Source organism: Triticum aestivum, chromosome 5B (genome assembly GCF_018294505.1).
Source record: "Triticum aestivum cultivar Chinese Spring chromosome 5B, IWGSC CS RefSeq v2.1, whole genome shotgun sequence".
Taxonomy (NCBI): domain Eukaryota; kingdom Viridiplantae; phylum Streptophyta; class Magnoliopsida; order Poales; family Poaceae; genus Triticum; species Triticum aestivum.
In genome coordinates this window covers 8,577,696-8,601,272 of record NC_057807.1, presented here as the reverse complement: position 1 = coordinate 8,601,272, position 23,577 = coordinate 8,577,696, and the positions used below count along the sequence as shown (strand labels likewise).

Below are 23,577 nucleotides of genomic sequence, written 5' to 3'. Positions count from 1 at the left end.
ACCCCAAAACTAAGTAATAGTCCAAGAAACGGGCCAGAATCGGCCCAAACTGCGATTGTTGATGACCTACACTTAAGCGCTCCTTGGGGTTCAACAACGATGGAAATCGCTTTCGGACACCAAAACGGTGAGTAATATTCCACGAAACGGGTCAGAATCGACAAAAACCGCGAATGTTGATGACTGACACGTAAACGCACACGAGGGTTCGTAAATCGTGGAAATCACTCCGGGACCCCCAAAACTAAGTAATAGTACAAGAAATGGGCCAGAATCAGCCCAAACTACGATTGTTGATGACCTACACGTAAACGCAACTTGGGGTTCGACAACCATGGAAATCGCTTTGGGACCCCAAAACGGTGAGTAATAGTCCACGAAACGGGTCAGAATCGACAAAAACCATGAGCGTTGATGACCGACACGTAAACGCACCCCGGGGTTCGTTAATCGTGGAAATCACCGGGATCCCAAAACAGTGAGTAATAGTCCACGAAACGGGCCAGAATCGGCCAAAGCTGTGAGTGTTTATGACCAACACGTAAACACATCTTGGGGTTCAACAACTGTGGAAATCGCTTCGGCACCCCAAAACAGTGAGTTTTAATTTGCTCAAGAAAACTTAAAAATTGTTAGTTGCCTATTCAGCCCCCCCCTCTAGTCAACCATATCGATCCTTTCATCCGAAACGAACCCCGTCTTACATTATTGGGGATACGACGATCCATAGCACAAAAGTGATCATGCAAGATCAGAAGGGAGGTCCAGCTGTCGGCCACGAAACCCTCTCAAGCAGTGGTCGAGACATGCCTAGGGCAGCTATGGCTATAGCCATGGGCCTAGTAACAACACCCCTTATAATTCCTTCTTAAAAAGTACAAAAAATCACGGAAGTTCATCGCTCAAGCTGGCTCAACCCCAGGAGTAATCCACTGCCAGCTCAGCGACTACTCCGAGACTCCAGACTATGCACACGAGAAGAAACAGGCCCTAAACTCAACTCTTTACAATTCGGAAAGAGCAAATAATGTTAATGGCATTTTAATGTTCACCTCACTGTTTCCTTGTCACAAGTTTGATATAAGAGCATTTGCAGTCGGCATCGTCAAATCCTCCCCAAACATACACAGATGCGCTCAGTCGGTGACCAGACAGGAGAAAGAAGGAAAGAAAAAGTGACCCAATTGGAACCCTCATACCATCTTTATACGTCCGGGCTCTCCGCGAACCCTCACATTGAGTACAAATGTAGGGAGGATACGAGGGCTCGCGGATGCATCTGTTCAGTCCGCCATGTAGGACCGGCCCATCCTAGACCACCTTTTCTCTTTCTTTATTCATTTTTTTTCTTTCTCTCTCTTCATCTCCATCAATCACATGCAAGTGACCGAACATATAAGGGACAAAAAAGTGAAGTGGGGATGTATGAACGAATAAATATAGGTGCTTAAAACGGACACGCCCGGCCACTGTCCGGGCGCGTCCGCGAATGTTTAGGGGGTCGGACTTGCTAAGTCCCATTGTAGATGCTCTTATATAGTATTCCTCCTTTCGTGTGGAATATATAAGACGCTTTTCGGTACAAGTATTGAACCATCAATCTCTAAAAAAAAAGTATTGAACCATCAAAGCCAACGTGTTTTCTCTCCCAACCGCCGTCCAAGAAGTAAGTGGTGGCGAGAGGGAGGTTCAAATTTCGAAATTTGAATCGAGGAGGCGGAGCAAAAGTGAGGGGTGGGCGCGCCCGTGGCTTCTGCTGTCACGAGTGTCAGATCGTGCGGTCAGCGGGAGGGCACGTGTCGACCCCCCATTGCGTCCCCCACCCACTCCCTGCCCCGTTTCCCGCCCTTTTTATCTCCCAGCCCACCCCACTCTCTCCCCGACTCCAGAAGCTTCCTCAGTTCCTCGCCTGGCTCCGCCGCCCGCCGCCATCTTCATCGCCGGCGAAGAGAGAGAGAGAGGGAGGGGGGATGGGGACCCGGGAGCTGCCGCTGCCGACGTGCTTCGAGCTCCTCCTCGGCAAAGGTGAATCCATCGCTCTGTCCATGCCTCCCTTCGCCGGCCGGCCGCACGTCTCACCGTTCGATTGATTTTCTTGTTTTTTCGCAGAGCGTGACCGGTGGCCGCTGGAGGCCAGGCTCATCTGCGCCGCCCACGACGGCAGCGTCCGCAAAATCAAGAGTAAGCCGCGTCCGTCTGCTCTAGATCTGACCGGGCCGGGCGCTTAGGGTCGATTCAGCCACCATACGTGCGCGCGCCGGCCGCTGCCTTCCGATTTCGTAGGCCGGTTTGCAGCGGCTCCGGGGTGCCTGATGCTGCTGGGGTTTTCTAGCTGCAGACAAGGGACGATTTCTTAAGTAGCACGGGACGGGACGTGATTCTTGCTACGATTTCTAATATTAGCAGCGAAGCTGGGAATTTGGGGGCTTTTCTAGTTACAGTCTTGTTGCAGATCAGTGACATTTCTTAATTAGTACTCCCTCCGTTCCATATTACTTGTCGCTTGTACTAAATGAGCGACGAGTAATATGGAACTGAGGCAGTAGCACTGTAGCAGTGATGATTTCTTTCCAATTTGATGGAATTGCAGTATGCCATGGGATTCATTCTACGATTCGTAGCTAAAAGTGTCCCCCTTTTTCATGTCTGTGAACTGCAGAGATTGCGAAGGAGCTGGATGTGCATGGGCACGGCATCCCGGCGACGGTGGCCAACACCACCTACATGGGAATGAACGTGCTGGACGCCGCCGGCGGCTGTGGCAGCCTGCCAGTCTACCGGTACCTCGTCGAGGAGGTCAAGATGGACGTCGGAAATCCCGACACTGCTCAGGGTAATCTGTGCTAATGAACACGCGCATTTCTTTCTGATCTTAGATAAAATGTACTACCTCTGTACCAAAATATAAGATCGTTTAGATCACTACTTTAGTGATCTAAATGATCTTATATTTCTTTACAGAGAGGGAGTACTTACTACTACAATGTGAGACAATGGGTTTAATTTATGAGTTAACCATCAACTCGCTGCTAGGTTTTACGCCCATGGAGTATGCTGTCCAGAATGGACACCTCCCTGCCATCAGGTACCTTCTTGACCACGGCGCCGATCTACACCAGAAACGTTCCAGCCTCACTCTTCTTCATACAGCTGCAGTTCATGGTACAGACAAGAGGATCTTTTCCCCTTTAATTTGTTGTTATGTATCTGGCCTTCCTTCAGTGCTAGGATTGGTTTCTGAGATATATGTCCCAGCTGTTTGCTTCAGGCTGTTATAAAAGCAGTTTACACCTACCTAAACGACTACCAACTTATGGTAACTGATCATATATAGTAATCCTTCGCGTTCCGTATGTTTATTTAGTAAAATGTGAACCAACAAAGCTGCTTCCCCCCCTCTAGCTACTGAAACTTTGTTGCCTCAAAACAGTCGTACAACTCCACCATGTTGGTTGAATGTGGAGACGAATGGTGTGGCGATGAAGTGAAATCATTTTACAAGGGCTAAGCTAACCTAAGATAAACAATTTTCCTACTGCTGTAAACCGAACAGTTTTTCTTTTCTTGTTGCTCTAAATTAAAACAACTCTGATCTTATTGGCTTCGCATGTTTATCAGCATCCGCATAAGGGCCGGCCAATCTTGTAAAAAAATTCTGCTGCTCTCAGATATGCAAAAATGAAAATCCATGTGCCATCATATTGCTACCAGTTTTTGAAGGCAGTATATTTACCACATTTGTCGGTATATATACTTATATGCCATACCTTATTTTGTTCTAGCGGCAACTGGAACTTGCTAATGTCTGTTTTCTTCTTATATATATATATATGTCATATTTCATTTTGTTCTAGCCATTGAAACTAGTAAATGTCTGTTTACTTATTCTGTTTCTTATCGATGTTATGAAAACCTGGTTACCCAAAAACAGTTGTAGAATTCTACCATGTACCAGCAGGCGTTATGTCGGAGAGCCTTCTGTTGAATGTGGAGATAAATGCTGCGGGGATACACTTGAATTTACTTTACCAAGAGCTAAGCTATCCTAAGATACAAAAAAAATGCTGCTGTAAAAGAATAGTTTCCTTGTTGCCATAAATTAAAACAACTCTGATCTTATTTGCTTCTCATGTTCATCAGCATCTGCATATTGAGTCTTTTTAGCCGTAAACTTTTAACATAGTTGTCACATTAATTTGGGTTTCTATCTCTCACAAATGTAAAATACTCCATTGTCATCATGGTGGTACCAATTTCTTTAGGCATTGTATATATACCTTATTTGTCTGTGGATCTTCTTGCGGAATATCTATTTCACATACTATTTTGTTCTAGCAGGTGAAACAAGTTCCCAAAAAATGTCTGTTTACTTAGTATGTTAACTGTCTATTTATGCAAGTCTTTCCAGATAACTATTTGATACAGTATCTTGTTCTAGCTGTTAGAAGTAGTTTTCCCTCAGATGACTGTTTATTTACTATGACTATGTCTTATGGTAACCGATGATGGTAATTCTTTGTTTTCCATATGCTTATTCAGGGAATTGTGCACCAGCAATATTGCTTTTCCCTTCTACATACTGAAACTTTCTTGCCCAAAAACGTTTTCATGTACTATTATTAGTGGTATAATCTTTGTTTTCCTTCTTTTTCTCCAGGGCGGTCTGAAATAGTAAAGTTTCTTCTTTCTAAAGGAGCTGATGTTGATGCACAATCAGATCTTGGGACACCACTCACTCTTGCTTCTCTTAGAGGACATGCTAGTATTCTGAAGATCCTTTTGCAGCACAATGCAGATGTACTTTTCAAATCTTTTGTTATGTCATCTTTTAACTCCTGTTCTCTTTGTTGCTGGCTTTTTGCTACGTTGTTCAATTGCACCGCCTGTATTTGAGGCCTTTTTGGGTTGGTGGCTTAGTTATTTACATGTTTGTTTGATATCTGTGCTTGCCGCAATGTTCTTTTCCTGCAACATGGGTCCCATATGTCCCCGACTCAAAAAAGTGTGGTAGGCTTCCCTTAGGCTTGGCAAAGTATGACACTCATTTTCATCCAAAGTTTTAAATAGCGCGCTAAGCATCTTAGCGGCGGACCTCTTTCAAATGCTATAGCGTGCTATAGCGGAGCTATAGCGCGCTATTTAAAATGTTTGTTCATTTGTTTGGACCAAAGTCTCTTAGCGCAAGACCTTTTGTAAACGCTATAGCGTGCTATAGCGGAGCTATAGCGGGCTATTTAAAACAGTGTTTTCATCATCGTCATGCTTAGAAAAAACTGTGGCAAATATCAGCTACCTTCGCAAACTAGTCAAGCAGGCTCTGCTCTTTGAAAAATCACTGGCGACCCACACTATATAAGCTATGCTTGTAGAAAAGAAGTATCAACTCAGCTTTTTTCCCCTTACAAGTTCCATATTTCTCTTGGGTCATATTTTGGCATGAAATTGATTTATTTAATTTATTTTTCCAGCCCAGCAAGGGTAATGGTGCGTTTGTACCTTTAGACATGGCATTACACAAATCCTTTGTGTCATGTGTGAAGCTATTGGTTCAGGTACTGTATCCCCTGTTTATTAATTAGATTTCAGTAGCAATATAGGATTTCTATAAACCGATGTTTGATTTAGTTATCTCTGTATTAGCAACTAGACAATTGTTTGATGGGCTTGTCTTCTATGTTTGCATCTGATAGGGTGGGACTAATGTGAACGGCGATAATCCTTTGGCAAAGGCTGCAGAGAAGGGCCTAACTGAAGCTATTAAGTGTTTGGTGGAAGCTGGTGCAAACCCAAATGTTATTGACAGGGTGAGAATGCTCTCTTTTTGTCACATATTCTTGTGTCTTGCTTGGCTTTGTAGTTTCAGTACACATGTCTTAAATTAATATGTAACATCCTTACCAGTTATAACGTAAGTACAGCAACATTATGCTAAGTTGCATTTTTTCTACATAAGCTTGTCGCTGTTTCGCCTTTCCCCCTCTGTGCCATGTATTTTGTTAATTTGGTCAGTTGAGTAATATGGTTTTAAGTAGTAGTGTCGACAACATTGCTTATTTCCTAAATGTTGAATATCGCTTTGCTAAAGCTTCGCTTGTCCCTCACCAGTTTGGTAGATTGCCAATAGAGTTGGCTGCTGAGTATGGTACACGAGAAGATGTCGAGATTCTCTTTCCTTTCACCTCTCCCATTTCAACTGTGGCCAATTGGACTGTTGATGGAATCATTAAGCATGTGGAGATGGAAATCAAGCAACTCGAGGTACGTAGTTGTAGAAATTTTCTTGCATGCCCATGGCAATTTTGTCCACCTTAACTCTCTGAACAATGTTGGCATCGAGTAGGGGTTTAACTAAAACTTCATAGAACAACAATCTGAATTTCCTGAAGCTGTTTCCTATTCCTGCTCGTCAAACGCACATGTATTTTCTTGCATCTGCATCACTCTTTAAGCTCTGTTCTGAAAACTTATTTTATTGGAATGATGTTTATTGGAAAGCTTGTTTTGCTCATATGTCACTGTGCTCAAATTGTAATTCATGAAATCTGTTTTTTTTTTCAAAAAATAACAAGGAGGCAGATTCATTTTCTTAAATAGTTCTCTCCATTTCCAGTCTGCTTAGCAAGTGAGAACTGATTTTTTAAACCTTGCATTGATTAGAACTATTTCTTGGATTCATTCACTTCACCTTAACATCTTAGTAGAGTAATGATTCTTCCTCACACACATCTGACCTCCCAAGTTGAATATGTATATAAGAGGTCTGACTCAAGTTATTGTGAGTTGTCCAGGATGGTAGTTTTGTGAAAAAGAAGATGTCTGACTTAAAACAACAAGGGGATGAAGCATTTAAGAAGCAGGATTATCAAAATGCATCAGTGTTGTACACACAGGTATATTGTCAGGCTATTTTTTTCTTTCTAGACTGGAGGTACAGCCATGAAACATGTTCCTCCATTACAATTTGGCTGATCCATATTATAAAAATTGATTGACCTTTGCAGTGTGTAAAAAATGACCAGTTAGCTTGTAATGCTATCACATGAACTTGTTGAGAGATTAGTCACTGGTGTGTGCATCTTGTCACAATATGGAGTATTGGCTGGACAGCATAGTCTTGATAAGTTCCATTCTAGAGCTAGTGGTAAAAAACAATGGGGACACTTTCATTGAAAATAAAACAAGAATGCATTGATGTCGGTCTTCCATTTCGTCGGGATGAATTTTGTCAGAATTAAACCTGACTCATACTATGTGTCGATTAGAACTCCTAACCGAATAGGTAAAGAGCTAGACGAGCCTGTGGCAATAAGCCAAGCCTCCGTGTGCGTGAGTACTAGTGCTACTGCTAGATCATACTTCAATCGATCAGTTAGCTATACGTACGTGAGCTTCTGCCGGACTAATCAATCTGGTGCGTTGCTTTTCCTGTTTACGTGCACGACCAGCAGCGAGGTTGATTGGTACCGGAATAAAGCTCAGCGTTCGTTGTCTTTCGTGTCGGTCGTCGCGTGTCATCGGAAAGTACTCGGTGGCATTGTCTGGGCCAATAAATTTCAGGTGGCAGATGGTCTTCTATCACTGTTTTCGTTTCTTGGTCATTGTACGGAGGACAAATGACAAATGATTGGTCGTGTAAAGTGATCCAAGCATTTCTGGAATGTGGCAACCAGAGCAAGTTTTCACCGTCTCGTCTGGTGTAGGCACTGAAGATGGATAACTTCGACGCCAAGCTGTTATCAAACAGGAGCCTCTGCTTGCTTCGCATGGGTGAAGGGCGAAGGGCTTCCGAGGATGCCGCTGAATGCACAAAGCTGCGCCCGAAGTGGGCAAAGGCGCACTATCGGAAAGGGGCAGCTCTAATGTTCATGAAGGTGCATGCAATGGGAGGGTCGAAACTGACGATTTCGTTGCTGCTTTCACATGCACCATGTCATTTGATTCCACCGTGCTCTTGCGTTGCGCAGGAGTATGATGCTGCGTATTCCTCACTCTCGTGGGCTCTGGAGTTGGACCCGGAAAGCGAAGAGATCGAGAAACTGTTCTGGTAAGGAATCCATCTTCCATCTTCCATCTTAGTGCTTTTTTGAGGTTAACATTCCTAGCTGCTGCAGATTCTTGGTGTTGCTGTAACCGGTAGAATCTGTTCCTTGCTTAAATGTTTTGGTCAACCGAATTTTGCAGGGAGGCGATGGAGCTGAAGTGATCATCGTGCATCTGCGGAGGGAAGCTCAGGCAGAATGGGAGCTCTTTCGTGTGTGTGTGTGTGTGTGTTTTCAGACAAAAAGCTGAACTTTAAATTATGGCGCCTATCTGTGCGTGATTCATGGAGGACCACTGCAGATGCTTAGAGCAAACCATGTTGCTGGTTACTTATTTTTGAGTTCTCTGAAACCTGCATCCTGTTAGTATGTGGAGGTGTGGCAGCAGCGGATGATGAAATTCCTAACTGTGCTAGAGTGAAATGTTTGGCAGAAGATGAGTATATTCAGACCTTATTGTGTTCCGTTATCTTCTGATCCATTTTGGTTCGCATGGAAAAAGTTCAGACCTTTTGCTCTAAGCTGCTGCTACGGTGCATGGATCACGCACCATATTTTGAAGTTCAATGCTTTTATCCGAGAACACGCACCCACAAAAAAAGAGCTTCTCTCCGCAATTGGCATGCAGGGTTGATCATACCATTTCCACCTCAATAGTCTCCCTGCAAGAATCAGTTGATCAAAACATGTAAAATACCGGTCAAGAATCTGAAGCACCTAACAATGTTATCGGTCAAGAAAAAAACAAGATGGAAGATGAATCTCTTACAAGAGTAATCTCGCAATCTCTTGACTTCCTGGGTCCAACTCCAAAGCACGCAAGAGTGAGTGATAAGCATCATCATAATCCTATGGAACGCAAGTGCATAGTGAAATCAAATGACATGACACATGTGAAAGGAGCAACGAAATTGTCAGTTTGAACCCTCCCACTGCACCTCCATTAAAATTTGAGCTGCTCCTAGCCGATAGTACGCCTTTGCCCACTTTGGCTGCAGCTTTCTGCATTCAGTTGCATCCTCGTAAGACCTTTCTCAATCACCCATGCGAAGCCAGCAGAGGTTATCCATCCTCGTTTGATAACCACTTTGCGTCGAAGTTATCCATCTTCAGTGCCTGCAACAGACAAAACAGAGGAAAATTGTTGTTGTTGCCACATTCGAGAAACACTGACCAGTTTACACATTCCAGACTAGACACTAGTATGTGTAACAGGATACACACACTAGTGACTAGTCTTTCAACAAGTACATGTGATAGCATTACAAAGTAATTGGTCATTTCTTACACATTGTTAAGGCCAATAAATTTAATAATAAATCAACTAATTTGTAATGGAGGAGCATGTTTCATGACTGTGCCTCCAGTCTAGAAATAAAAAATAGTTCGGCAGCGTACCTGTGTGTAGAACACTGACGCATTTAGGTAATCTTGCTTCTTAAATGCTTCTTCTGCTTGTTGCTTTAGGTCAGAAATCCTCTTCTCCACAAAATTATCATCCTGGGCAACTCACAATAACATGAGTCAGAAGCGTCTGCGGGAGAATCAGTACTCAAGCAAGATGTTAAGGTGAAGTGAATAAATACAAGAAACAAATGCTTTAATCAATGCAAGATTTGAAAATCCAGTTTTCATTTGCTACTCAAACTCCTTTTCGAAAAACTTGCTACTCAAACTGGAAAAGGTGATTGCTATTTAAGAAAATGAATGTCTCCTAGTTATTTTTAAAAGAATCAGCTTTAATGAAATATTATTCAAACAAATCTTATTTAATAAAGAGCCATCCAAATAAAAATGACTTTTCAGAGTTAATGAATTACCATTTGAGCAAAATAACCTATCCAAAAAACATCGTTCAAATAAAATGAGTTTTCAGAACAGAGCTTTAACAGGTATGCATAATTGCATATGCAAGAAAATACTTGTGCATTAGACTAGCAGGAAGAGCAAGCTAAGCTTGGGCTATTCTTGATCTATGAAGTTTAGTTAAACATCGACTTGATGCCAAAACTGCTCGGAGAATTAACATGGAATCAAAATCGACGTGGGTGTGCAAGAAAATTGCTGCAGTGACATACCTCAAGTTGCTTGATTTCCATCTGCACATGACTAATGATTCCATCAACGCTCCAATTGGCCACAGTTGAAATGGGAGAGGTGAAAGGAAAGAGAATCTCGACATCTTCCCACGTCCCATACTCAACAGCCAACTCTATTGGCAATCTACCAAACTGTTGATGTAAAAGGGAAATAAGCAATGTTGTAGACACGATTAATGCAAACCATATTATTCACCTGACCAAATTAACAAAGACACGACACCAAGGGGAAAAGGCGAAACAAGTTATGCAAAAAAAGGTACTCCCTCTGTAAACTAATATAAAAGCGTTTAGATCACTATTTTAGTATTCTAAACGCTCTTATATTAGTTTATGGAGGGAGTAACTTAGCACCGAAAGTGTTAATGTGATCTCGAGCACAGGTACGTCCGGTATCTATGCCCTTGGCTTCCCTCGAGATGTCCACCGCTGCTAGTATAGGCACAGGTATAAGTTGCGTATTTGTTTTTTTATTCTGACCGGTGGCCCACATCTGACCCGCAGCAGACGTTACCCCGTCAGTCACGCACACGCCGGCTCGGATGGAAGCAGACGATACAGTTCGTCTCACCGTAGATTGTGGACTAACGCCGTCACCCAGCAAATTTATGGCATCTAGCGTCTAGCCCCGCCATTGGAGCTACCAATCCTCCCTACAGTACACGACTCGTCTTAGACCAGCGGGCCTCGGCCTTCTAAAACCACCGCACGCTCACTACATCAACATCTCCAGCATCGATCCCCTGCAAAATTTGGCTCCTAAGTACTCCGGTGTTCATTCACGAACTGCATCAAGATTACAGACGCTTACGTCGTCAGGCACAGAAGAAAGACTAGATGATGAACTCCTCGCCACCTCAGATGGCTTCCCTTGATTCACGGACGCCTCAGAAGCTTCACCGTCCTGGACATGGTAATTGTTGGATAGATAGCAACAGTATTCTCAGGAGGGCCAAAGGCCAATACATATACACGTGTGTGGTAAAGTGCAAGAGACCCCTTATACAATGGGGATAAACCGAAAAGGGCTATACACATCTAACACCCCCCTCGAACTCATGGTGGATCGACAACACTGAGTTTGGAGAGAAGAAAACTATGCTGCGGTCGAGTCTGTGCCTTCGTGAAGAAGTCTGCCAACTGTAACTCAGAGGGCACATAGTGAAGAGCGAGAGTCTGATCCTGCACAGTAGCACGCACAAAGTGGGCATCCACACCGATGTGTTTGGTGAGCTCATGCTTCACCGGGTCACGCGCAATGCTGATAGCACCAGTACTGTCTGACAATAAAGGAGTCGATGTAGTAGCAGACACACCAAAATCCTCAAGTAGCCATCGTAACCAGATCACCTCAGCCGTCAGCATAGCCATGGCTCGCAACTCAGCCTCTGTACTCGAGCGAGAAACTGCAGTCTGTTTCTTTGTCTTCCAGGCAATAAGAGAGCCACCAAGAAAGACACAATAAGCAGACAGTGAGCGTCAATCAGAGGGATCACTAGCCAGGTAGCATCAGAATAGGCCTGGAGCGCAAGGGAGCTGGAGCAGGGAAAAAAGGCGCTGAGAGATCGTGCCACGAAGATATCATAGAACACGGAGGAGATGACTATAGTGGACAGAGGTGGGGGCTGAAACGAACTGACTCAAAATGTGGACAGGATAGGAGATGTCAGGACGCGTAACAGCAAGATAGACAAGACTGCCAACAAGGTGACGGTAGCGAGTGGGATTAGGAAGAGGGTCACCATCAGAGGCACGAAGCTGAACGTTGAGCTCCATGGGAGTGACAACAGTGTGCTCATCACCGAGAGCAGCGCGAGCAAGAAGATCCTGAATACATTTTTCTTGGGAGATGTAGAAGCCATCAGAGGTCGAGGAGATCTCAATCCCAAGAAAATAGCGAAGTGGACCAAGATCAGTCATGAGAAACTGGTCGCGAAGACGAGCCTTAACAAAGGCAATGTAATCAGAGTCGTCACCAGTGATGATCATGTCATCAACATAGAGAAGGAGAAGAGTCCGACCACGAGGATACGTGTGAACAAACAATGCTGGATCATGATTACTGGGCAAGAAACCAGCGGCAGTCACCACTGAGGCAAAGCGCTCAAACCAGGCGCGAGGGGCCTGTTTGAGACCATATAGGGAGCAGCGAAGTCGACAGACCATACCATCAGGAGCATAGTACCCCGGTGGTGGCTGCATATAAACCTCCTCACGCAATTCACCATTGAGAAAAGCGTTCTGAACATCAAGTTGAGAGATGGACCACTGACGAACAGAAGCCACAGCAAGAAGAGTGCGGACAGTGGTCATGTGGGCCACAGGAGTGAATGTCTCATCATAACCGCGCCCCTGCTCCTGCTGAAAACCACGGGCCACAAGACGAGCTTTGTAGCGCTCAAGAGAACCATCGGAGCGAGTCTTAATCTTGTAGACCCACTTGCAGGTGATGGGACGGACACCGGAAGGAAGGGGAACCAGATCCCATGTGCGAGAGCGCTCAAGAGCAGCAAGCTCTTCGGCCATCGCAAGTTGCCATTCAGGTTGAGGCATGGCAGTCTGATAGGAAGTGGGCTCAGCAATAACAGAAAGACCGTACCGAGTAGGGGAGTAGCGATCAGGTGGGGGGCGAGGCCGAGCACGGAGATTGTGAATCGGGGGAGGCGTGAGAGGTGCAGTAGAGGTGGAAGGCTCGTCAGAGGAGACATCCTCAGTACGAGATCGACGAGTATAGTGAAGAGGAAACAGGGAGAGAGGACGACGACTGGAGATGATGGTGGAGAGGTAGAGGAGGAGGATGGAGAAGACGGGGTCGATGGTGAATGAAAAGGAATGAAAGGTGTCGGAGGAAGAGGTGACACAGGAGGCACGTAGCAGGGTGTATCGGGAAGGAGAAGGAAAGAAAGGTCATCGACAGAGAAACTCGAGGAAGAAGAACGTGGGTAGTAAGAACGAGACTCGTCAAAAGTCACATCACGCGAGATGCGCAAGCGACGACCTACAGGATCCCAACATCGATAGTCCTTGTGCCCATCGCTGTAGCCAAGGAAAACACACTCAACCGACTGAGTAGTCAGTTTGGTGCGTTCTCGGGGGGCAAGAAGAACATAGCACAAACATCCAAACATACGAAGAGCTGAGTAGTCAGGAGAGAGACCAGTGAGACACTCCATAGGAATACCACCCTAGAGAGCAGTCGATGGCTGAATGTTGATGAGATAGGTGGATGCGGAAACAGCCTCAGCCCAAAAATGGGGTGGAAGGGAAGCAGCAATCATTAGCGCACGAGCCGTCTCAAGCAAATGACGATGCTTGCGTTCGGCAACGCCATTCTGAGCATGAGCCCCAGGACATGAAAACTGGGCAAGAGTACCCTGTTCCGCTAGAAAACCACGCAACAGCTGAGAGATATACTCCCCAGCAGAGTCAGCACGAAAAGTACGAATGGACGTGGCAAACTGAGTGTGAACCATGGCAGCAAAACGTTTGTATATAGAGAGAACCTCGCTACGAGATTTCATGAAGTAGAGCCAAGTGTAGCGAGAGAAATCATCAATAAACAAAACATAGTAGCGATGACCACCTTTCGAATCAAAAGGAGCAGGACCCCAGACATTAGAATGAACTAAGTCAAACGGATGCTGAGATACTGACGCACTAGTAGGATAAGGTAACTGAGTCTGTTTGCCAAGTCTGCAACCATTACAATGTAAGGAGACATCTCCAGATACAGACCCTAAGAGGCCCTGATGAACTAAAGAAGACAAGCGAGAGCCACAGATGTGACCAAGGCGATGATGCCACTGCTGGAAGGACGCAAATGAAGAGGCAGCAAGAGCATGGGAGCTGGCAGAAGTGGTGGCAGCGGAAGGAACACAAATCCAGTCAACCTCCCAAAGGCCCTCTGACTCACGGCGCCGAGGGCCAGCTGCAACCAAAGCCTTGGTGTGACGATCCTGAATGGAGCAAGAGTCGGTATCAAGAATGACACGACAACCAGAATCAGTAAGTTGGGCAGCGGAAAAAAGATTCATGGTAAGACGAGGAACATGTGAAACACTCAGAACAGAAAAAGACGGAGTGGAAAGAATACCATGACTAGCAACAGAAAGAGATGTGCCATCGGCAGTAAGAACATTAATAGGCGAATCAAGAGGTCAAAGAGAAGACAATACGGAAGAATCAGAAGACATATGGAAGGAGGCTCCAGAATCCAAAACCCACGAAGATGTACCTGACTGTGTAGATGCGTGCGGTGGTGGAGACGTGGCTGCAGTCACAGCAGCAGCTGAACCAGGCGAGGAAGAGCCTGAGGAAGCCAAGAGACGTTTGAGCCTCACAATATCCTGGTCAGTGAGTGATGGAGTCGAGGAAGATCCAGGAGTCCCACTGGAAGAGGAGCGCCGCTGGTCTCGCTTCTTCTCACGGCAATCAGACTCTGGGTGACCTGGCCGAGAGCAGTAGCCACAGAAGGTGTCACGACGCGACCGACCCCTCTCAGTGTAAGCAGGTCGACTCACCCCCCTTAAGGTGTGGGGAGGAGCGGTGGAGCGGTGAGCCGAGCAGACGACACAGGAGCATTAGCAGCCAGCACAGACAGGACCACCAGCAATCCAGCAGAGCGAAGGCGGGTCTCCTCAGCACGAAGCTCGGCAAGCACCTCTGAGATAGGAACACGACCACGAGCAAGCAGGTGAGCACGTCTGGGTTCAAACTCAGAGCGGAGACGAGATAAGAACTCGTGAACCCGCTGAAACTCCAGATCAGACCGAGTAGTCTGACAGCAACGACAGGTGCCATAAACGACGGTCCTTAGTGAGTCAAGCTGACGCCAGATGGCAGAGCACTGTGAATAGAACTCATCAACAGATGAGTCACCCTGCTGAAGAGCATGCTCCTGACGCACCACAGACAGGTAGAGAGCATCACCAGAGAGTTGATAGCGCTGACAAAGATAGGACCACATAGCTGCAACAGTGCCGAGACCCATGAACTCGGAAGCAAACTGAGGGAGCACACTCGCAGTGAGAACAACAGTAGCCCGAGCATCATCATTGCACCACTGAGTGTAAGCAGACAAGTCATCCCGGTAGACAGAGAGAGCATCAGAATATGTAGAGACCTGCTGATCATAAGCATCGACGGCAGCATCATCAAGGGCCTTAGCTGCATCCCGATCAGCCTGAGAAGCATCAGCAGCAAGTACCGGCGGAACTGGCGGCACAGGAGCAACCGGAGCAATAGGGCAGGACGGACAGGGTACCTCACCAGAGAGAACGCCCCACAGCAGAAGGCCGCGCATATGGATACGCATGAAGCCCACAAACTCAGCATAGTTGGTGCCATCAAAGATCACCGAGCAGCGAGGAACAACCACATAGCCCGAAGATGACATACTGAGGGATCTCGCTCTTTTTTCTTCTTCTTCTTTTTTTTTGGTCAACGAGTACAGGAAAGCCCGATCTGGATCGAGAGGAAACGAACCCCGCTCACGCGCCCGTACGCACGCTCGCTCAAGGAGCGCCGAGCAGAGGGGAGAAGCATCACCCTCCCAACCTCAGATCCGCCCTGGAAGAGCTGGCCTGGCCGGACAGCAGCTGGGGCGCAGGAGACGGACGGGGACTCACGGCCGTACTCGAGGAGGTTGGGGCGGAGTACAACAAGACCAGCAGCGGGGCGGCGGCCGGAGCTGAGCCAGGCCGCAACGACAACCGAGCGGGGGCGGCGGCTGGATCCGGGCCAGGCCGCAACGGCGACCGAGCAGGTCAAAGGAGGCGGCGGCCAGATAAGGTGACGACCGGGCAGGCCGAGGAGGCAGGGGAGCAGCAGAATGGGTGGGTGGCGGCTGCGGCCAGAGAGGGAGATGGCCGGAGAGAGAGCGACGGCCGGCGATGGGCAGACTAGGTTCAGGACGCACGGAGTTGCATCGTGCTGAAGGGAGGAGCTAGCTGGCATCTGATACCATGTTGGATAGATAGCAACCGTATTCTCAGGAGGGCCAAAGGCCAATACATATACACGTGTGTGGTAAAGTGCAAGAGACCCCTTATACAATGGTGATAAACCGAAAAGGGCTATACACATCTAACAGTAATCATCTCAAACTGAAGAAGATCACAGTAAGGTAAAACAGAGCCACACACAGATCGAATCAAAAGTACCTTCACTGAAAGCACACCTCCCCTAGAGCATTATTCAGTTCGCGTGACTGCCGATCCAGCGCTGGAGAGGACAGATGGAGCCATAGCGTCTCCTTGTAAACAGCTGCACAAAAACCTCGCTTCAGCTACGCGAACCATGGTACAGCCTTCACAGTCCTCCCACTCATTGAGTTCAAAATTTGAATGCATGGCTAGGGCCGTCTCCACATATACAAAAGGATGGATACAGCCGTATAAATGCAGCCCTCTTGATTGACTGCTGTATTAAATTTTTTTTTGGCTCATTCATCTAGCAAAAGTAAGCAGGACTGAATTATTATGTTGTCTTTAAGTACCAGATCAGGCAACACAGGTAAGTGTTTCTCTATACAACGACTCAAACGCCTGAGATCAGAAGTAGCCCTAAAACACCATCAGTACAGGCTCATGATGAAATGACTTAATTGAACTAAGTTTTTTACCTCATACTTTACACACCAACCAACTAATTAAAATACTAGTACAACACAACTGAAAAATTGTTCAAACATAGAGCGTTGGAATTATCTTAAACAGTTTCACTGACTACTTTGTCTGCTCATCATGCTTTATTGAGTCTAATAAGTTCCGCTGCTTTGTGGCAGTTGTTGCGACTTGCGACGGTGACCTTCAACTCCACAATTCTTGCAGCGTGCTGGTCTCCGAACTTGCTTTGGGACATCTCGGCGATCTGGGCAGGTTGCCTGCTTATGCCCCTGACGCCCACAAATGGTGCTGAATCTTGTCCTTATGCTCAAACCCTCGTACAACGCCTTCTCTCTGCTTGTAGGCCTTCCCATCTCCTTCCTCTTTGCTGGAGGCAATAATCCCACTAGGCTATTCCCTGACTCATTAGCTGAACTGTCATCATTTGTTAGCTGTGGCACCATGCACTCTGTCTCCTGCAACAACCATAGCACATCCTGGTTGAATCTGGTTGTCAATACAGAACCAGGGCGTACAAATGATTTTCAGCACAGTTTTTTCACAAATCATGCATACATAAACCCAATAAAACTACAGTGCCACTTTTACTACTGTGGCATGAACACTCTCATAATTTCCTAATTTTTCTTGGTGCGGCCTTGTGTGCTTTTATCATACATGAATAATCCCTCCTGACTAACAATTCAGCATGGCTGAAGTACCACCCAGGCACAAGCAACATACAGAAAAAATCAATTGTTTTTTCAAATCCCCATAAGCGTACTACCAGCTACACTTTCTCCTCTAAACACACATCACCAACTATGTCAAATCATTCTTCCAAACTACTCCCTCCATCTCAAAATAAGTCTCACCTTTGAACAATTTTCTCCAGCCCTGATATCCTCCTATCAGCACATGGGGCTCTACCTAGCTCAGCTGCCCCAACCCGGACCCTGCATTTGCGAGACAATATGTCAAACTAATCAGTCCCCTTATTACATCCTAATAATTCGCATACACCACGCTATACATATTGAGTAGACTTATTTATCTTTAGCCAAGGCCAAGCTTGGACATACAGTTTTATTGATCTGACAATAGTTTGATTAGCAGAATGTCTCCTAGTCACGTTACATATAAATTTTCAGAGACTTCATAACAAGAACAGACGCAGTGCAAGTCAGTCAATGCAGACAGAAAGCTAGTTTCCATCACTAATTTTCATACCTTTGCGTCCACCCAGGTGTTTTTTGGTCAACCTGCTCGATGGAGTGCTCTGAAGCTTGAGGTTGTCTGCACTGCCTGCCCTTGGAACAGCGCCCTCAGTGCAAATCTGGTCGTTGGCGCTTGATTCCGTGCTGGCCGGCAACTCCACCACCGGCGTCGTCGTCACAGACTCACAGGGTAATGAAGAGGCTCCATGTTCATCTTGTTCTCGTTGACCTCTTCTAGCAGAGTCCTGCTGCCTACAAAAGATAGGAACCAGACCAATCAGATCTCTGTCAATGACCAAAATAAAATCGGTGGCGAATGAGCAGCACTAACAAGCAGATCCGTACCTATTTACGGGCTGCATCAAGAACTCCATGCCTACCCAAGCACGCAGTCGCCTAGTCGCTGCAGGTTTTCCCCACCAGGTCGCCGCTCTCAACAATCGGGTAACCTAGGGCTAAAGGTAGGAGAAAGATGCTCCCAACGCATTTACTGCAGGCAGTGCCGCCATTACCGGAGAGCGCCGGATCTGATCCACGGATCAGGACGCCGGCAACGTGTCGAGCCACGGCTCTGCCTCGCTCCGTCCCCGGCGTCAAACGTCCGTGCATTCAAGGATCCACATGTCTGGTCACTGGTCAGTATAGCTTTATATAAGTGGATTTATCTGTTCCAGATGGGACCCTCAGCATTCAATTCTTCGAATCACGAAGCTATACTGGACGCCTGAGATTCCGAGCTCATGTGAGCTCGGGATCACATACTCCACGTCCACTTAGCACAGCCTTTTATTGTTATTTTGCAGATAGCATGATGTAGTTGTACTTGCATCATAACTCATACGGTTGTTGCACATCAGTATAAAACGTCTGCTGAAACTATAGAGCCAAGCAAGACACGAGAATATGTGACAAAAAGAAGCATTCTTACCCTGTCAACAACATTTGGGTCTGCACCAGCTTCCAACAAGCACTTAATAGCTTCAGTTAAGCCCTTCTCTGCAGCCTTTGCCAAAGGATTATCACCACTCATATTAGCTCCACCCTATCAGACCAAATATAGAAGGCAAGCCCATCATACCGTTGTCTAGTTGTTAATACAGAGATAACTAGATCGGACATAAGTTTATAGATATCATACATTCCTACTGAAGTATAATAAACAAAGGATGCCATACCTGAATCAATAGCTTCACACAGGACACAGAAGATTTGTGTAATGCCACGTCTATAATTCCAAACAGACCACCACCCTTGTTGGGCTGGAAAAATTAGACAAAGTACTTCATTTTCATGCCAAAATATGACAAAGTTTCAAGAGAAAAATGAATTTGGAAGGGAAAATGGGCGGAGCTGATTCTTCTTTTCTAGGAGTATAGCTTATATAGTTATATATCCCTTTGTTCCCAGTGATTTTTCAGAGTTGTTGTGTGGGTCACCGGTCCCACCATGCCTGGTGTGGCTCACACACCAAAAGCCACACTTTTACTAAGCATGTGTATGGTTGGATGATGAAAATGAGTGCCATACTTGCCAAGCCTAAGGAACCCTACTCAATTTTTTGAGTCAGTGACACATGGTACCCATGTTGCAGCAAAGAAACTGCCTAACTTTTGGCGTGGCATGGTTAGTTACCAACCAAAAAGGCCCTCAAATACATGTGCGTACAATTGCAGAACGTAGCAAAGACCCAGCAAAAGAGAGAACTGGACTAAAAAGACGACATATCAACAAATCATTTGAATAGTACATCTGCACCGTGCTGCAAAAGGATCTTGAGAGCACTAGGATGTCCTTTAAGAGCAGCAAGAACGAGCGGTGTCCCGAGATCTGATATTGCATCAACATCAGCTCCTTTAGAAAGGAGAAACTTTACTATTTCAGATTGCCCTGGAGAAAAAGAAGGCAAACAAAGATCATAACACTATTAATAGTACATGAGAAAGCGTTTTTGGCTTTTGGGTAACGAAGTTTCTATAGCTAGGAGGGAAAAGCAATATTGTTGGTCCACATGTCCCTGAATAAACTTATGGCAAACAAAGAATTACCATGATCAGTAACCATAAGACATAGTCATACTAAATAAACAATCATTTAAGGAGAAACTACTTCTAACAGCTAGAACAAGATAGTGTATCAAATAGCTATCCCAAGAGATTTGCATAAAAAGCCAGTTAACATACTAAGAGCATCTCCAGCGGCCGCGCCAAAAGACGCGCGCGCGCGGTAAACCCAGCTTTTAGCGCGCGCGGGACGTTTTGCCGCGCTCCAGCGGTGACGGGAAACTCGCGCGCGGGGGAAACGCTTGCGCGCACGCGCGAAAAGGCGGCATCTCGCGCACCATTTTTGCCGCACCGCTTCCGGCGCGCCTATAAAATGCGGCGCTCGCCACGCGCCTTTTCCACGCCTCCTCTTCCTCTTCCTCTGCCACGTGCGCCTCCACCGCTCCAGCGCCCCGCCACCGACGCGCCACCATGCCGCCGCACCACCGAGGAGCGTCGGGCTACCGCGGCGTCCGCCTGCGCCCCAACGGTGGCTACTACTCCGAGATACGCTCCGGCGATCTCCGGCTCGGCCTCGGCACCTACGGGAGGGCGCATGAGGCCGCCGGCGCGTACGACGCGGCGGCGTGGCGCCTAGGCAGGCCGCGCGGGCAGATGAATTTCCAAGATGTCTACACGCTCCAGCAGGCGCTGGACGTCGCCCCGTCGCCTCGGCTTAACACGACACAAGACCGTGCGGAGCACGCTGCGCGGCAGCGCCGCCTCCTCGTCGCCCAGGAGGACGAGCGGGTCATGGCGGAGTGGCGCCGGCGCCACCCGGAGGACGTCTCCTACGAGCAAGTCTACTGGGCAAGGCGCCGCGAGGAGGACACGCGAAGGCGCCGCGAGGAGCGGTTGAACAGGCGTCGGCGGAAGGCATTGGCGAATGCACAGTCAGATATATTGCAGCAGGCGGGAGGTCGTTCTTCACGGAAAACGATGATCGTTGGTTGGACATATGGCTCTCAACCTCGGACGACACCGACGAGGATGATGATGGTGATGATGGTAGTGACTTGGACTAGTTTTATCTAGTTGCATCGTAGTTTTATCTATGCTTTCGAACTATCTATCTAGTTGCATCGATGTAAAATACCTTTGTATCGTTTTTTATTTATGCAATCTATCTAGTTTATTTATCTATGCCTTCGATTGATCTAAAATAAAAAAATTGTTGTGAGCGCGCGCTGCATTTTAGCGCAGCTGCTGAAGCCAGCGCTGCGCGCCGCGCTAATCCAGGCGATGGGCGCGCGGCGAACCAGTTTTTTGCGCGCGGCGTGTTCGGGCGCCTGTTGGAGATGCTCTAAGTAAGCAGACATGTTTGGGAAATCCGTTTCAATGGCTAGAACAAAACAACATATGAAATAGATATCGTGCAAGAAGATCCATGGACTGAAAGGGTATACAGAATGCCTAAAGAAATTGGTACCAAGCTGACGGCACATGGACTAATTTCACATGTGTGAGACAGAAACCCGAATTAATGTGACAACTATGTTTAAGATTTTCTTAAGACTGAACAATATGCAGATGCTCATGAACATGAGAAACAACTAAGGTCCGTGTTGATTTAAGTAATGGCAACAAAAGAAAAACTGTTTTTTGCAGCAACAGCAAAATTGTGTATCGTAGGTTAGCTTAGTCTTGGTAAAATAAATCCACTTTTATCGCTACGGCATTCCTCTCCACATTCAACAGAAGGCTCTCGGACATAATATCTGCTGCTACCTTGTAGTGTTCTACAACTGTTTTTGGGCAAGGAGGTTTCAATAGCTAGAGGAGGAAAGCAACTCTCTTGGTTCACATTGCACTGAATATAAATATACGAAAAATAAAAATCACTATGATCTGTTAGCATAAGTTGGTAGTCATACTGAATACATACTTTAGGGGGAAACTGCTTTTAACAGCTTGAACAAGATGGTATATTAAATAGTTACAGATATTTATCAGGGCAGCAATTTCTTTTTTGTTTGTACCACGAGCTGCAGCTGAATGAAGAAGAGTGTCATCTCCGCGTTGCAGAGGCAGATCAGCACCATGGTCAAGAAGGTACTTGATGGCAGGGAGGTGGCCATGTTTGACAGCATGCTCCACGGGCGTAAAATCTAGCAGGAAGATCCACACGGCCAGGCCGAAGTGGATGGTCAAGTCATCATAAGTTAAAGCCACACAAATTGTCCAAGTGGAGAGGACAGTACATTTTCATTAGGATCAGGAAGCAAATTACCAATGAGGGTGTCAGGCTTGTGGGTGTCCATCTTGACCTCCTCGACGAGGTACCGGTAGACCGGCAGCCTGCCGAGCCCACCTGCCGCGTGGAGGGCGTTCATGCCCATGTAGGTGGTGTTGGCCACCGTCACCGGGATCCCATGCCCCTGCACGTCCAGCTCCTTTGCAATCTCTTCAGTTCAGACAGACAACAAAGGGGGAACTTTTAGTTACCAATCGGGACAAGAACTCAGTATATAAATACTGGAATCGGAATCAGAAAGAAATCGCCGCTGATTCTTTGGAAGGGGGCCAAGAATTTGGTCTGAAAAGTGAAAACCCCCATTTGTGACGAGAAAAAACCCCAAGCCCCAGCACTCCAACCTAAATCACAGGCAAAATTGAGACCCTGGAACTGTATCTCGCCCAAAATCTTCGCTAAATCGGAAGCGGAGCACACACGCAGCCAAACCCTAAGCCTCCGGCCAGATCTAGCGAGTGAACTGGGGGATTTGGTGAAATGCGGCGCTTACTCTTGATCTCGAGGACGTCGCCGTGGTGGGCGGCTTTGATGAACCTGGCCTCCGGCGGCCACCGGGCGCGCTCTGCACAGCAAGCGAAATCGAACGATGAGACGGCCGGCGGACGGAGGGCAGATCGATCGACGGTCGACTAGGTGAGGGTATCAGTTACCTTTGCCAAGGAAGAGCTCGTACAAGCAAGGCAGCGGCCACTCCCGGGTCCCCATCCTTCGCCGGCGGTGGCGGTGGCGGAGGAACTGGAAGGCAGGGAGGATGGAATCTTCTGGAGTGTGGGGGAATGAAAATGGCGGGAAAAGGGAGGGACCGGGGGTGCGCTCGAGCAATTGGACTCCCTCGCTTTGCTTTTCAACTCAAAATTTGATTTTTGAATATAAACTTGCATTACTGATTTCCTCTTCGGTGGCAATCATGTATACCCCCCCCCTTTTTTTTGAGAAGAAATGCAGCCAAAGAAGTAAATAACCCCCTCCCTCCCGGGCCGCTCGCGCGGGCGGCTCTGGAAGTGAAACCCTAGCCCACGAGCGCACCCCTCTCTTCGTGGCCCCCTGGCCGCCGCCGGCGCCGGCACTGGTGGTGGTGACGGCGCCTGGCCGACAAAGGAGGTGGGCGAGTTCCGCACGCCCTGACGGGCCTTCTTCGCGCGGAGAAGGCCATCTGGCGTTCGGCGTGGTGGCGGGGGGATTCCGGTGAGGCGACACATGGTGGAGAGCGTACTGGAGATGCGGAGCGCGGTTGCGAGGCAGTGCGGGCGGCTGTCTTCTTCGGGCGCCGTGTTGGGAGCCGGAGGTTGCGGTGCAGGGTCCTGGTGGCTGTGGATCTCGTCCA

The 23,577-nt window shown here is 47.1% G+C and overlaps 1 protein-coding gene, 1 long non-coding RNA gene and 1 pseudogene across 2 annotated transcripts; 1 reads left to right on the top strand and 2 right to left on the bottom strand.

Annotated features, from left to right (window-relative positions):
• Window positions 1-1,862: 1,862 nt before the first annotated feature.
• Window positions 1,863-8,508, top strand: LOC123110089 (ankyrin-3). Its single transcript, XM_044530518.1, has 12 exons — window positions 1,863-2,025; window positions 2,110-2,181; window positions 2,660-2,833; window positions 3,034-3,162; window positions 4,658-4,797; window positions 5,469-5,552; window positions 5,691-5,804; window positions 6,106-6,258; window positions 6,789-6,890; window positions 7,701-7,871; window positions 7,965-8,044; window positions 8,182-8,508. Exons 1-12 carry the CDS (start codon window positions 1,971-1,973, stop codon window positions 8,201-8,203), a joined length of 1,296 nt encoding a protein of 431 aa, XP_044386453.1. The 5' UTR covers window positions 1,863-1,970; the 3' UTR covers window positions 8,204-8,508.
• Window positions 8,509-8,673: 165 nt separating this feature from the next.
• On the bottom strand, window positions 8,674-22,958 carry LOC123114535 (ankyrin-1-like; annotated as a pseudogene).
• Window positions 16,609-18,565, bottom strand: LOC123115414 (uncharacterized). Its single transcript, XR_006456607.1, has 4 exons — window positions 18,306-18,565; window positions 17,974-18,212; window positions 17,619-17,699; window positions 16,609-17,219 (listed from the first exon to the last, which is right to left on the bottom strand). It is a non-coding gene; the product is annotated as an uncharacterized lncRNA (long non-coding RNA).
• Window positions 22,959-23,577: the final 619 nt, after the last annotated feature.